This window comes from Lutra lutra, chromosome 14, assembly GCF_902655055.1.
Source record: "Lutra lutra chromosome 14, mLutLut1.2, whole genome shotgun sequence".
Classification (NCBI taxonomy): domain Eukaryota; kingdom Metazoa; phylum Chordata; class Mammalia; order Carnivora; family Mustelidae; genus Lutra; species Lutra lutra.
The window spans coordinates 79,977,762-79,993,644 of NC_062291.1; the positions used below are offsets into that span (position 1 = coordinate 79,977,762).

Below are 15,883 nucleotides of genomic sequence, written 5' to 3' on the forward strand. Positions count from 1 at the left end.
CTCACTACTGATGAATTTCTAGAATAAAAGTGAGGCTAAGTTGGGTGGAGGACCTGAGCCGATGACCAAGAACAAATTCCTGAGATATCTTTGGTGCAAAATGGTGGTTTATTGTAGCCTGGGGACAGGTCCCGTAGGCAAAAAAAGCTGCTGCCAGCGGGTTGTGAGGGGTGGCCGATATGTAGGATGGGGTTGGGGAGGTAAGGAAATGGGGAGGTTTCAATAGAACTTTCATAACTAAAGAGGACCTGCAAGATACTGGATACCAGAGGCCTTGTCATTGTCAAGGTCCTTTTTCCCTTTTTAGCAAGCTATTAACATTAAGATAGAACAGAGGTTCCTAAAGAATGTCACATATGTCCCACCCAGGAGTGGGGGTGGGGAAAGGTTGCAGGGTGTCAGCTTTTGCTTTGTCCTCAGCTAGCCTTCTGTTCCCGCATCATACGACATGGAATGCTAAAGAAACACATAGGAATATGAGGCTTGGATTGGCCCCTTACGAAACCCTAAAAAACCTTGTGTACCTTGGAAGCAGTGTACCTCGTCAGGTGGAATTGGGGGTACTTCTAGACTAACTGCCCCAATTCATTCTTGATGTTCCTATGCAAAGGGAACACAATGCCTTTGATGGCCCGTCTAGGACAGGCAAGGATGTTCCACCTCCTGGAACACCAACCCTCTGGCCCACCAAAGCAGGCAGTATCAGCAGGACAGAGGGTGGGGCTCCCAGAGGACTGAGGGATTCAGGGGGGGCCCTGGCTCTGTCCATCTGAGGGCATGTAGAAACATGACTCAGGTGTTATATGCTGAGTTTCTGCAAACTTTGGTCAGGTTGGGGCACCGGTGTGCTGTGTGTCTGACTCTTGCTTCTCTCTCTCAGCTGCTCGGCCTCAGTCCACAATCCAGCCCGGTGAGTCCTCGGCCACCCCGCTCAGGCTTTTCTCTCCCACCTACTCTACTTCCGTCATGCTGGTCAAACTACAGCTCTTTGTAGAACCTGTGGACTTTTAATGTCCCCACTGTCACTGAGACCCTGGCAGATCGTAACTAGATGTGGGATTCACAAGAGTCTTAACTGGATGTGGGATTCCCAAGTGTCACCTTCCCATGAGTTTCATCCAGTATATGGAAACTGTCTCAAGAGATGGCAGCCTGTAGTTTCAGAGAACCGGCCCATGTGCCATGACTCTCAGCTCTCATACAATCTGGGCTGAGAGGCAGAGTGGGAGAATGGATGCTGAGGACTGCCAACGTCCTCCTGAAGAGGGACCAGGACAGTCTGGCTCTTGTCCCTGGCTCAATGCTTGCAACAGCCTCAGATTCTTGGACACAGATGTGCATCCAACGAGGCAGGGACAACAGTTGCAGGGGATGGGAATCTCATAGTGATGGAGGTGCTCTAGGAACTGGGATACCCAGTTGGCTCCATGGTGACCCTCAACACCCCTGACTCTTTTCTTCAAGCCCCCGATATGCCAAAGCCCTCAGATCTACATGAGTCAAGAGAGAAGGGTGGCAAACGTTTTCTGCGGGACAAAAGAGAAAGCCGGGCTTAGAGATGTGGAGGCACCTGGCTGTCCTTCTGATCCTCTGTCCCAGAAAATCTAGCAGAGCAGGAGACTTGCACAGCCCAAGCAGGGGGAAGGTGGCAGGATGCAGATGGGCAACTTTCACAATGCCTGCCACAAATGGTTTTCACAACATGCTTTCCATGATGTCTAACTCTGGTCTTTACCTTTCTTGCCCTATACAGACACCACCTGGTTCACGACCACCACAGCTTCAACCACAGAATTCGGTAAATATTTTGTCCACCCTCCCAGGATCATTCTCAGCTTCTAAATAAAGCTTGGGTTTGGAAGTGACAGGAGGCATCGCATGCTGTGTCCTTCCCTATCATCCTCCCTGTGTGTGTGTGTGTGTGTGTGTGTGTGTGTGTGTGTGTGTGTCGCCCAGGGATAGAGAGAGAAGTCTCTGAAGATCAGATCCGGGGTCTGATCTTACAGGGTGGCCCACTGATTCCATGGGGATCCTGGGCTCATGTTCAGCAAAGGTCCTCCCCCAGGGGATCCATGGAAGCCCTAGAGGCCAATCTAGGACTGCTGGAATAATGGTGGGCTCCTGGCCCCCAGGCCATGGGGTCGAGCCCTGAGAAGAACAGGGCCATGTGCTGAGGTGGTCCCTCTCTTCCCAGGGGGATCCCGTCCAGGGATGTTGGAGAACTAAGTCAGAATGCTGCGGAAGACTAGAAGTTGTCTGTTGGGGCAAGGGTCCCGTCATGCCCCAGTGGCTGGAGAGCTCTATGTTGGGTGTGCCCAGAACACATTAGGCTTGTCCACCCCCTCACTTCCATCCAGGTCCTGGGTTGCTTCTTTCAGTGGAGCGTCCTCAGCCTTGAGCTGACTGGGAAGTCTCTGCTCTTCCCTGTGCTGACGATTGACCTTTGGCATGTTGAAGGTCATTCCGTGCCCAGGGGATTAGGCCGGGATCAAGCCTTGGGTCTTACAAATGTTCTGAGCTTATGAGCTTGAGATAGACACGAAGGGGGATTTCTGTTCTGGATTCCTCAGGGACTGATTCAGGTTTGGCCCTGAGGCTGGTGAACGGAGGTGACCGTTGTCAGGGCCGCGTGGAGGTCCTGTACCGAGGCTCTTGGGGTACCGTGTGTGACGACAGCTGGGACACCAATGACGCCAACGTGGTGTGCAGGCAGCTGGGCTGCGGCTGGGCCACGTCGGCCCCCGGAAGTGCCCGCTTTGGGCAAGGCTCAGGGCCGATTGTGCTGGACGACGTGCGCTGCTCTGGGCATGAGGCCTACCTGTGGAGCTGCCCTCACAACGGCTGGAACTCGCACAACTGTGGCCACGGAGAAGATGCTGGTGTCGTCTGCACAGGTGGGTCCTCGAGATTTTGAGCCTCTACTTTGGCTTGTTAATTCTCTAGAAGAGCTCTTTTCTCTCACTGTCGCTTCGTCTTCCTGAGTTTGCTGAAGGGCGGCCATTTCCCCTCTTAGCTTGAGAGGAGCGTGCATCACCAATCACCAACCATATTGATGTGGCTGAGTTTCACGGGAGGACACAGCATCTTTATCAGCCCGTCGAACAGCCGTGTGTTAGTGGGCATAAAAGTTGTGAGAACAAATTCCTGCAGTACGTTTTTCTTTTCTTTTTTTTTTGGTGGTATCCTCTGTGAGGCTACCACGGGACCCCTCTCTGAAAGTCTTCTTAGTGCAGGGGGTCAGGCACTCAGCATTTCTGATTCTCTGGTTCCCATAAGGCTTCTTTTTGCACCGTCTTCCCAGAGACTGACGACGTGTCCTCCTTTTTGCAGGAGTACAAAGCACTACGACCACCCCGGGTGAGTAGCTGTATCCCACCCAGCATGTTTCCTCTCTGGAATTCAACTCTCATGTTTTTAGAAACTAAAGAAGAGGCCTGGCCCTTCTCTTCGAGGACTCTGGTATTTGTTACAGTGACCAGCTGAGTCCCCAGGACTTGGGCTCCAACTTAGCTTAGCCTCAGGGCCCACCGGGGTCCCCTGCCACTGTCCGCTGCCAGGTTTGCCCAGAGACGCAGCAGCGGAAGGATTTTTGGTCTCCTCTGTTCATTTCGGAGGAGAGCAACTGCTCAAGTCCGCATTGGGATCATTTGAGAAATACGACCAAGGAAAACTCCTACCACGGTTTGTGCGTTCAAGAATCCTATCCCGTTGGGAGAGTAATCCCCAAGGTTTCCTTTGCCCCACAGAGAAAACTTTCAGTGCCAAGTCTGTTGCGCAGTGTAACTGCATACTCTCGCCCATCTGGGCCATTCGCAGTGCACACTGGAATTGTCCAGGTTCTGAGAAGTGCTGCAGTCAGGGAGAGACTTGTGTGCAGTTACGTTTCCTTACAAACTAATGACCATGGAATGAAAACTTTCCCCATAAAGTCCTAAAATCCCTTCATTTTCCTTCCACATCGGTGGCACTCATCACCCACAAGCACTGCTGGTAAGTCTCACGTTTGTCCACCTGAGGGCTTGGGCTTCTCATCCCCAGGCTGACTGTGGAAGCAGCCGGTGCCTGTCAATGCACAGCCCAGGTCAGCCTGTCCATACAATCTCCCCGCTGTGTACGGCTGCCACGCTGCCCACACACAGCCAGCCTCTACCTCCCAGACACTCAGCCTTTTTATGCCCCTGCCGGGTGGATGACTTTCGTTTTAATGAGGAGACCTACTTCCCCTTCTTCTAAGGAAGTGAGATAAGTTGTCCTTCAAAGAAGAAACTTAAAGGCTGGATTTCTTGGGGTACCTCAGAAGCTTTGAGAGAAGGAAGGGAGACAAAGAATGGGTATTTTCACAAATAATCCATCCTTTCCCAGTAAACTTTACCCCGTGGCTGTGGCTCGATAGCTTTTCCTCGCTCTTCAGAAATGATATGGCCACTTGTTTCTGTCATTGAATATTTTCTCCCAGCCGTTTAAATGCCTGCCTTGTGTTTCATTACACGGCTATGACCGTGAAATAGTGAACTGGTCCTGAATTGCTGGACACTTGCGTTGTTCACATTTCCTCATTCTTATGAATGATCCTCTGATGCGGAATAGTTTTTGAGTCTCTGCATCCCTCCCCAACTTTTCCCAGAGGAAAGCAGTAAATTTACTGGACTAAAGTTAACATCGTGCCTGGTACATAGGACGTGCTTACTAAATGCTAACTCTTCTGATGTTAAGTATTCCAAGGTCATTGCTATGTATGAGGTCGAGTGGCCATCAAGACTGTTGTAAAATTTCAGAATGTTGGAAGAGAAACTGATCCCCTCCCTCAGGAAGCTCACAGTGGTTAATAATACTACTGTTTGTGATAAATTACAGGTGTGACAGGTGCTTCGGGGGGAAGTTTGGTGTGCACAGAGGGCATATTCACAGAGGCTTAACTTGATCAAGGGATTAGGGGGTGTTCTTTAAAAGGTGCCGCCTCTGCCAAGGCACACAATTAGAAGCAGGCGCCCCCGCTGATGTTCCTTCTAGCCAGAAGGAACACTTTGTAGGCCTGGGTGGGAAGGAGCTTGGCTGTTGCCAGATCATTAAGGGAGCTTTGTTCACAGGTTAGAACTCCTGACTTTATCCTAAGGACAGTCAGAGCCGCTGGCAAGTTTTAAGCTGGTGAATTGCAAAAGCGAAGTCTGTTTGCAAAAGATAATCCTTAACATTTATGCCAAACTGTGCACTCCCTGAGGGCCGAGACCATATCTGCCTTTTACCCTCTTGCATCCTTATTACCGAGCATTGTGTCTGGCTCAACATAAATGTTTCTAGAAAGAATAAATGAACACATGAATGAATGGGTGAATATTTAATCCCATTTGGCATTTTGATACATTCACCAGCGTGGTCACGTACACAAATGACAGCCTGCTTTATGCTTTATTTTATAAGATCCGTTTTCACATGAGCATAGAATACTTATTTTTATGTCCTTAACATTGGCATTTTTATGGTATTGAAATTATTTTTACACCATAAAGTTTAATGGGCATGAAGTTTTTCATTCTATGGTTCTATCATGATTTCATTAAACAATTAGTAATCACAGGACAAAAGAAATAATTCTTTTAAATTTATTCTATATGCTTAGGTAATCACATACAGTAAAACTTTTATTTTATTTTACAGTTGTGTCTATTCCATTTTTAGAAATCTGTAATGCATGCCCAGTGTTATGAAACTTTGGCTTCTTTTCTGATTACTTCCCAGTATAGAAATAGAACTTAAGGGTAGGCCTATTTTAAAGGCGAAATTATCTTTAAGAAGCACCGTTTTTCCACAGAAACTGAGGAGATATTTGCAAATGATACATCTGATAAGAAACTTGCATTTAGAATCATAAAGGACTTTCAGAAGTCAATAATAAAAAGTCCAATAACCCACTTAAAGAACGAGCACAGGATCTGCACAGATATTTCTCCACGGAGGAGATACCAATAGTCAACAGCATATGCAAATGTGGCCACTTGGTTATGTCATTGAATTTTCTCAGTGCAAATGTGTGTCACATCACTACCCATCAGGGAAATGCAAAGCACATCCACAAAGACATTCTACTTCACGCCCAGTCGGTTGGCTAGAATCAAAAACTCAGATAATGTCAAGTGCTGGTGAGGATGTGGAGAAGTCAGAGCCCTCACGCCCGGCTGATAGGAATATAAATTGGTACCTCCACTTGGAGAAACCCTTTGGTGGCTCCTCAAAAAGTGAAACATAGAGTTACCATATGACCCAGCAACCGTAGCCCTAGGCATACACTCAGGAGAAAGGAAAGCATGTGACCGCACAGAAACTTACAGACGAATGTGTTCCTAATAACCCTAAAGTGGAAACAATCTGAAAGTTCCTCCTGGTGAATGGATATACAAAATGTGGTCCTTCCATACGTGAGAATAGTTCTTGGCCATGGAGGGAGGTGAAGTCCTCGTGCTGGGTCATAGATGCTATAACAGGGACCAATTTTGAAAACAAGATGCGAGTCAATTTTTATTTCTGTTATCACTCAGTGACTAGGTATTTTTAAATGGTCTATTAAACCGACCAACAAAAGTTTGAACACTTAATATTATTAATATGATTTAGCATTCTGTGATAGATAATAGCAGCTGATACCGTTGGGCCCTTGCTATGTGCCAGGCCCCGCTCTCAGGGTTCGTGTGTATTATGTCATTTAATGCACACAGGAATCTGACGAGGCAGACTTTATTAGCACTCCCATTTTTCAGATGAAGAAACTGAGGCAGAGAGTTTCTGTAACTTGCTCGAGTTCATGGAGCTGATAAAGGCAGAGACAAGATGCAAGCCCAGGCCTTCTATGGCAGAAACTGTGCTCTAGACCCCACTTCCCACTGTTTCTTGTCAACTGGCGGGAAACCTGGGGTATCAGTTACACTGTAGGGTGCTCTCCAAGGGCCAGCACTCCCACTCAGCTAAGACGATCCCTGTACTCCACTGAACAAGGACAATAATCACTTTGTTGCTTTCTTGGCATTTTTGCCCCAAGGTGACTCGTGCTCCCTCTGGAGCTTGGGTCACCTCTTGGCGGAGAGTCGCTTTTCTAGGCCCTCTGAGGGAGGCAGATCCTCAGATCAAGGCCTGTAATGTGGGGCAGCCCAGGACCAGGAGCTTGTCAGCTGTGCCCTTGGTCTTCCCGCTCCAGGAGGCCATGAAGGGGCTACTTCATCTCTGGGGGTTTCCAGACCCTGGGGCCGTCATGCTGCTGCACAGCTGGCGTGCACGTGTGTTCTCACCCTTCCATTTGCTCTGGGACCTAAGTGGCTCATGCATGTAAACCCTTAGGACAATGCCAGACAAGTAGGAAATGAGGAATAAGTGGTGCTGTGACCTTGGCTGTGGCCCTGATGACCCCCAAGTGATGATGGGGCTGGGGGAGCAGCTGGGGAGAACTGCCTGAAGCCTCCCGCTAGTAGCACAGGCCTTACCGCCATAACTCCAATACCCACCAGTGCGTTCATAGAAGGGATCAGACTGTGAGTCACATGGGTGTGCCCTTGGCGCGTGCACACCCCTCCTCCCACCACACTTCAGCGTCTAATGCTTTTCTCCTATCCCTTTCCAGGAAGCCCACCAATAATGCACGGTAAGTCCCCGTGATTTCTACCCAGCCGCCTGGCTGGCCCTCTCCACAGCTGGTCCCAGGATGCCACTCGCTCTCCCAGGAATTGCCCCTTATGTCTTCCTAGCACTGGTATCCCGTGCAGCAGATGTCCCCACCCGAGCAGGGCTGGGCCTCTCTCTGGGCTCCTCTTTGAGCAGCAGGAGCCTGGCCAGCCTAAGATTCAGATCTCCAGTCAGCCCCCAGGAGAGGCCAGGCACTGTAGGTCCTGCCTGTCCCCTCAGACACCAGGCCCTGGTCATTGAAGGATAGTGGGTCCTGCCTCATCACTGAACTCCCTATGGAGCCACCAACAGCTGCAATGGCCCACGTCGGAGCTGCTGCTGCGCGTGCTCTAAGCATTCTCAGCAACTCGTGGCTCCTGGGGGCTTTCCCCCCATCCCCGTCCTCCCTCCTCACCACCTGCTTCCTGCAGCAGTGACCCCTCAACCTTGTCCCTGTCCATTCTTTACATAAAGAGCTGGGGGCGTCCTTATGAAATGCCAGTGTCAGTCCCAGCCTCCACACCTTCACACCCTTCACGTGACTCCTCGGGGCCTCTGGGTGCAGATCTCCATGGCTGGGCACAGAGCCACCTCCCTGTCTATTTGCTTTCCTCCCCCACTCCTCCCTGCTCCATCCACACTGACGTTCGTTAAGCGTGCTAGTGGCTCTCGTTCTGTTCTCTCTGCATGGAACCGCACCCCCCTACTTTTTTGCCTGACTGCTACCCCCCAAACACTTGTCCCGTTTTCTCCATTCAGTCTGGGTCAGAAGGCAATGCTCTGGGCTCCCATCCTGTCCTGGGCTTACCCTGATCACAGCCTGCTCCCGTTATGCTAGGATTTCCTCATTCTCATGCACGGCTCCAGGCTGTGAGCTCTCTGAGGGCGAGCGTCCAGCATCTCGCTGGGAACCCAGGGCTGGCTCATTTCTGCACAGAGCCAATGAACACTGAACAATTGTGCCATCAGGAAACTGATTGTTACCTTTTTTCTTGGTCAACAGCTCCTGCTGTTGGTGCAGTGCAATGTCACCCACCCAAACAATAAGTTCTGGGCTCTCCGACAAACCCCCCTTTCTCTTCCCCTCCATGACAGTGCCACTGGGTGGAGTGGTGAGGGAGGGGGTTGAGGGGACAGTGACAAAAATGAGGAGATGGCTTCCTTAAGTAGAGCCTCCCTGTACAGTCTGGATCTATACCAGCTCCTGCTGAATTTCTGGCCAGGGGGTTGTTTAAAATTTTCCCCAGGTGACTGTACAGTGGGCTCTGGGGGCCCTCCACATTTCCATTTCTTCTCAACAGCAAATTATTCCTGCGGAGGCTTCCTGACCCAGCCATCTGGGTACTTTTCCAGCCCGTTCTATCCAGGGAACTATCCAAACAACGCCAATTGTCTGTGGGACATTGAAGTCCAAAACAACTACCGTATCACAGTTGTCTTCAGAGATGTCCAGTAAGTGCGTGGGTGCAGAGCCGAACACGTGGGGGACCTCGCAGATATCTTAGAACAGAATGAATGGTACCTAGCCCTTTGGACGGATGTTGGCCCAATTGACATTTTCTCTTAAAGGTTCAATTTTTTTACCCAGAGGCAGCCTGTGGAGGTGGGACCAGCACAAGAGCCCTGGTTTAAAGTCCTGGGTCTATCACTAATTTGCTGTGTGATCACAGAAAATACTTAATTTTTCTGAACCTCAGTCAAAACAAGGGAATAAAATAGCTGCTTTCCTCTCATCTCTGCCTACTGGGAAGGTCATGAGAGAGAAAGACATGAAAATGCTTAGAAATGTTATCCTGCAGGAAGGGTGACTATTAGGAGTAATGGTAAAACACAGAATCCTATTAACCATACCAGTTTTTTTTTTTCTTTAACCCTTTTCTCTCCATTGCCTCCTTTCTTGGGGGGTGAGCTCGGGGGGGGCGGTCAAGCAGTGGTGGAGAAATCTCGGCTACAGAGGCTACATTATCCATTCCTCATTTAATAAAGAGTGGGAATCACTGCTTTAAGCAGAGGAAACAGCGTCAAAGCCCCAGTACTATATGATTGGTCCAAGGAGGGGGTGACCACGCAGAGGTATGAGTATTTTCTGGTGTCCAGGAAAGGGGGTGCAATCATTTCTTCTGTGAAAGCCACTACTGAACACATCAGTCATCTCTCTGGCTCTTTGGTTGCTGTGTCCTTGCAAATCTCTGCCTCAGAAATTCATCTGGGTTTTGCGTAGGTTATAATATTATTTTAATTGCCTCATCATTGCAATTCATTTCGGGTCCCAGATACTGTACTTCGAGCTCATGTGATCTGTGGAGAAGGTCGACCACCTAACCCTCAGAGAGCTTATTTGACTTGTCCGATAGTCATTAGTTCAGTTAGGTATTTCTATCACTATAGATTCATGATTACTTATTTTATTCAATGGGAAGCCGGGGTCTTCTTGATTGAAGAAGCTATCTAGGACAGGCTGTGACCCCTTCCTTTCAAGATGCAAAGGACTGTCAGGAGAGGGGCTGTGGGTTTCGTATGTGCGGACAGAGATCCGTGCATGCAGGTCATGGGATAATTATCCTCCTATTATTCTCAACTATTACTTTTGTCAGCATTTCTGCCACAGAGGTGTGACCCCCGCTCCCTGCCTCCCATCGCGGCTGAAAGGGAAGCTGAAACTCTGCGTTCTGTCCCCGCAGGCTTGAAGGGGGCTGCAGTTATGACTATATTGAGGTGTTCGACGGCCCCTCCCACAGTTCCCCTCTGATCGCCCGGATTTGTAATGGATCCATGGGTCCCCTCACTTCCTCATCGAACTTCATGTCCATCCGCTTTGTCAGCGATGGCAGCGTCACGAGGAGGGGCTTCCAGGCCAACTACTACTCCAGCCTTTCTGAAGATAACACCAGTAAGTCCCCTGGTGGGGGCTCATGGTGGGGGCCCCCTCTGCTCAACCCTTCTGTGGTTGCTGAATAAGAAATGAGAGCAGCTTTGTCCCGTCACCAAGGCTTGATCTGGTGTCGAAAGGGGCCACAAGCAGTGGTCTTGAGACTCCGCTGCCCAGAAATGAGGTCTGGGGCCAGAATGGGCTGATGGGCAGTGTGGTGGTCTTCCTGTGGTCAGCAGAGACTGAAAGGAAGGTGTGAGGTCATACCTTCAGCAGATGGTGAGACACCAGTGCCAAGAACACAGGCGACCATCTGGCCGCTGTGACTGCGTCTGGAGACTTAGCGAGTTTGGCTGCTCTCTGAAGATGGACTGAGCTGGTCCCTCAGCCACTTGCAGCTAATGGCCACAATTTGAGCTGTTAAATGGACTGATTTACAGATTCCCTAGGGACTGGATGAGGGTATGTCCAAGCTCTCTTTGGCAGTCAGGATTTTAAGCATAACCCATTCCATAGCTAAAGGACTTTATTTTATAACATCTCCTTCATTCAGCTGGAGCATTACTTTACTTTATGGATAAATGGCAGGTTGGCAAAACATTTTACTCATCTCACATCCTGCCTCCACTTCTCCATCAGGGGAATCTGAAATCCCCATGCCCTCAAAGGGGTCTTGTGAGAAAGACACGGACCTGAGCCATGGGGCACCTGCGGGGTTGTGGCGAGGCCTATTCTGATGTGGACCATCCTTGTCCGCCATCTTGGTCTCTGCACCTTTATGTGGGAGGAGCGCCTAGTAGGCTTGCTGGGGTGCTGACTGCCTGCATTGTTTGCCCTCGGCCACCAGAGTTGCTTTGTCTGCCAAACCACATGCAAGCCAGTGTGAGGAGGAGCTACCTCCAGTCCCTGGGCTATTCTGCCATGGACCTTGTCATTTCCACCCGGAATGAAAGCTCCCAGTGTCAGCCCCAGATAACGGCCAGCCAGGTGTTGTTCACAATTCCATATTCCGGCTGCGGCACCACCGAGCAGGTAAGTCTGGGGCTTCCTACTCTATCTCCTGCTGAATAAGCTTTCTTATAGTGATGTGTGCTGTGATTCTTGAATTCTGGGGACCCCAGAGACGTGATGATGACATAACCAGGGTAATGAGGGTGAAGATTTAAATCTGTCCCTTACTGCCATGATGTGTAGCTATAGCCACTTTGAAATGTAAGGATGAGGAAGGAAGGTCAGCAAGCCATCTTCCCCTACCTTGTCGGGCACAGAGGGTGCGTGGCAGGCTGCCTTCCCATCAGCAAGGACCACAGCAGCTCTGAGAGGCAGCTCCAGGTTTTACAGGGCCTTAAGCTTATAGAGTTTGGGGTTGGTGTTGGTGAAAGGGGCGGGTGCCTCATGAAGCAGAGAATGCAAATGCATCTTACTTTTGTAAGTACAGAAACATAGGGCTGCGCCAGCACACTGGTAGGCCTTGGAGGAACCTGTGCACGGGGGAGGCCCAGAGGCTGAAGTTTTATTAGCTTCGCAGTAAATCAACCTCTGCAGCTGAGCTGTCACCATCTAGGGTGACCAGTTGTCTTGGTTTGCCTGGGACTTTTCAGATGTCAGCATGGAAAAGTCCCATGTTCTACAAAACTCCTCGGTCCTGAGCAAACTGGATGGTTATTCATCCTCCCAGGGCCAAGCACTAGGATTAGCAGGTGTCATACTCCCCGGACACCCACCCAGAATTCTCTCATTGTCACCCCACTTTAAATACAGGGAGGCTGGACTTCGAGGTGTCCAGCAGGTAGCCCAAGGCCACTTGGCCAAGAAGTAGCAGGACAAATGTCAGACTCTGAAAATCTCTAGAACCTTACACTGAGTGACGGAAGCCAGCCACATAAGAGTACCCACTCCGTGATTCCATTTCTATAAAATTCAGGAATGGGGAATAAATGTAGGATGGAAAGCTGACCTGGTTGGAGAGGATTGCCTGCAAAGGGGCAGGAAAACGTTGATTTGGCTTGTGGCCATGTTCTGGATTTTCTTGTGGAGGTGATTATCATCAAACCGCACTGGATGGCATGCTTACAATGGTTGCATTTAATTTTATGTAAATTTATTTGAAATCATCTAAATTCTGAATTTTGGGATGACACCTAAGTAACAGGGAAGAGACACCGTGCGAATATTTTTATGTGGCTTAGGACTACAGTAAATACACAACATGAAATGTTTGAATATGTACAATGGGCACGACCCACACACTCAGACGACATCAACTTGTCATTCACCAAAGATGTACTGAGCATTTGCCGGGAGCCAGTACTGGGCTAGGTGCTAAGATGACACTGTTTGTTACCCAGCAAGGTCATTGCTGATCCTTTGACACATAACAAAGAGTGGGAGAGGAAGGGGATAGTCATTTAGCCCAACAGATCCCCGTGGTTGAGGGAGTGACAAAGGAGTGTGTGACAGGAAGTGATCCAGTGTCGCTCAGCTGTCCACATGGTCTCTGCAGGAGCCCTTACCCCAGAGGTCAGATACCCACCGCAGCTAAAACTCCACCCTCTGTCACTTCCAGTCCTGGCAGCCTCAGATACCAAGCTGTAATAGCTACTGAGCCATTCAAACAGCACAGTGAAAACGAATCCCACCAGCCCCTCCTTTGGGTGCATGGCTGCCTCCCTTGGTATCTCCCAACCACAGCGAGAATGAAGCAAAGCAAGAAAGGCCCTGAGCCATGGAGTCTGGACTCAGGGTGGCCATTCAGCAGGGCAGGGGGCCATCCAGACACACCCATCTTCTCACAGGGAGCAGCTCCTAGGAGGCCCCAACACCTGGCCCACACTGCACTCCCCATTACATGGAAGAGGAAGGGGTTGTATGAAAGGAGGGAGTCCTCCTAGTTAAACAGCATGTCCAGCCCAGATAATGGGAACATGGCACCCATGCGCCTTCTCTGTGTGGTCCTGGGAGGGTTCTGAAGTCTGGCTGAGCCACTTCGCTCTCATGGTAACCAAAATCAGCAGTGAGCTTACCTTAGCAGGTGACATTTGCTTGACTTTGCTCTCCTGCCTTCCTCTCTCAGGTAGATAATGATACCATCACCTATTCCAACTTCCTCAAAGCAGCTGCTCCAAGTGCCATCATCAAGAGGAAGAAGGATCTCCTCATTCACATCAGCTGCAAAATGCTCCAGAACACCTGGGTTGACACCATGTACATCGCTAATGACACCGTCAATGTCAATGAAGTGCAGTATGGCAATTTTGACGTGAACATTTCCTTTTATGCATCATCTTCATTTTTATACCCGGTGACCAGCAGCCCCTACTACGTGGACCTGAACCAGAACTTGTACCTTCAGGCCGAGATCATCAATTCTGATACCTCCCTGTCCTTGTTTGTGGATACCTGTGTGGCGTCCCCGTATTCCAATGACTTTACATCTTTGACTTATGATCTAATCCGGAGTGGGTAAGCAGTGTCTTCATGGGGCGAATGTCAAGCTTCACCCGACAGTTCAAACATGAGTAGCCCAAAGTCTCAAGGATTTTTGGTTCTGGTGGATCCAACTTAACCAGTCAGGTGGTCCTACATAGTTAACATCCATGGAAATGGATGTGTGGAGAAGTAATGAGCCACCAGTGGTCACCAAGCAGCTTAGCTGTAATTGGGATTCGACCCAGTTGGCCAAACTCTGTAAGAAGACATGCGTGTAGTGGGGAAAGCCTTGATTCTGCAACAGCTTGAGACTGAGACGCAGGCTCCGCCATGTACCCACTGCATCACTCTGGGCAAGCAGTCGTATCTCTCTGAGCCAGTCTCTTCACCCTTCAGATGTGAAGCGTGATGCCCACATCATAGGCTGTTGGGAGGATGAAATGCAAAGGAGGCAAAGGGGCTCTGGGCAAAGAGTATGCACGGCAGGTGGTCCACAAGGAGCGTTGCCAGTAACAGGGTCAGCAGGAGTCTCTTGACCTAGCAGCTGAGAATGGTGGGTCTAACCAACTCGAGAGATGCAGAAGTCAGGTCAGTGGTGTCCAGACTGGGGTCAGCGGTGCCCAGATTGGACTCGTCCACTACAGTCCTGCTCCCCTGGATGACAGGACTCTGGGGAGGTAGAGTTTGCTTCTTCTGAGTTCATCAATGGGTCCTGGGATGCTGGGATGTGCAACTCCCATCCCTACTCTTCCGTCCCTGCCCATTGGTGTGTGAACCCTTCTTTGCTGATAATTTGACCTTGGCACTTCAGTAACAATCACACGGAAGTATCATATAGAAGTTGTACTGATAGGCAAAGGGGTTCTGCTAGGAATCAGGGTTGGGAAGTGCGGGGACTCACTAGCTATCTCTGGGCACCAGCCAGGTCACCCGCCTGGATGCCCATTAGAGGAATCAGGAGCTTCCAACACAGCCATGCCCGGGCCCCACCTGCACATTCACTTTATTTGGTCTGTCGTGGGGCTTGGGTATCTGTAGTTTTAAAATCCACACCCCCCGGCCCAGTGATTCTGAAGTGCGGCCTGGGTTATGGAGCCCTGGCTCCTTCAGACCACACTGACTGGTGTGGTTTTATGCAAACGTGGTTTTATTGCCCAGCAGCCCTGGGGTTACCCTGACCTCATTTACAAATATCCTGCTTCCTGACAACGTTCTGGGTACTTTCTTTCTCATCTTTGCTGCTAAATTGACCCCTGTGGGAAAAAAGAACATGGTATTTGAGAGGATGTGCATTGAAAGCGGAGGAAGGAGACTCTGGAAGGGGCAGGAAGATACCGAGGGAACCCTGGGCCACATTTCCAGGCAAATCAGGCTGCCCTAGTGATGGCTCCCATCCCCCACAAAAAAATTTCCACCCTAAACCCCAAGGACCAGTTTGCTTCCGTCTTTGCTATGTCACCCCAAATCCTCCGGTTAAGAGATGTCGTGGGTTACGGAAGCTGCTTCCTCCACCAGGGTTAGATCTGGGAAATGTTTCTTGTCCTGATCTTTCAGGAGATTCTCCTTCTTCTTCTTTTTTAAGATTTTATTTATTTATTTGACACGGAGAGAGAGCAAGAGCGAGAGACGGAACACAAGCAGGGGGAGTTGGAGAGGGAGAAGCAGGCTCCCCGCTGAGCAGCGATCCCGATGCGGGGCTCGATCCCAAGACCCTGGGATCATGACCTGAGCTGAAGGCAGACGCTTAACGACTGAGCCCCCAGGCACCCCTCTTTCAGGGGATTCTTAACTAATCTTCCTGCTAACACTGGTGGAGATAAGGCAGCCTCTGAGGAAATAAGGAGGGGATCGATATTGGAGTAGGGGTACTGGAGAGCACTCAGGCTTGTGTGGAAAGCAGGGCCACCCAGGGCTCAGGGCAAGCTGAGGTGGGTCAGG

At 50.0% G+C, this 15,883-nt stretch overlaps 1 protein-coding gene across 9 annotated transcripts in view; it reads left to right on the forward strand.

Moving 5' to 3' along the window:
- DMBT1 (deleted in malignant brain tumors 1) overlaps positions 1 to 15,883 on the forward strand; it is an 84,955-nt gene that overhangs the window by 68,089 nt on the left and 983 nt on the right. For all 9 annotated transcript variants that reach the window (XM_047702310.1, XM_047702309.1, XM_047702311.1 and 6 more), the window contains 9 exons: positions 881 to 910; positions 1,754 to 1,798; positions 2,571 to 2,898; positions 3,335 to 3,357; positions 7,607 to 7,627; positions 8,949 to 9,099; positions 10,329 to 10,537; positions 11,364 to 11,548; positions 13,590 to 13,978. In XM_047702310.1, coding sequence (XP_047558266.1) covers positions 881 to 910; positions 1,754 to 1,798; positions 2,571 to 2,898; positions 3,335 to 3,357; positions 7,607 to 7,627; positions 8,949 to 9,099; positions 10,329 to 10,537; positions 11,364 to 11,548; positions 13,590 to 13,978 — 1,381 coding nt within the window. The remainder of the gene's footprint in view (positions 1 to 880; positions 911 to 1,753; positions 1,799 to 2,570; positions 2,899 to 3,334; positions 3,358 to 7,606; positions 7,628 to 8,948; positions 9,100 to 10,328; positions 10,538 to 11,363; positions 11,549 to 13,589; positions 13,979 to 15,883) is intronic.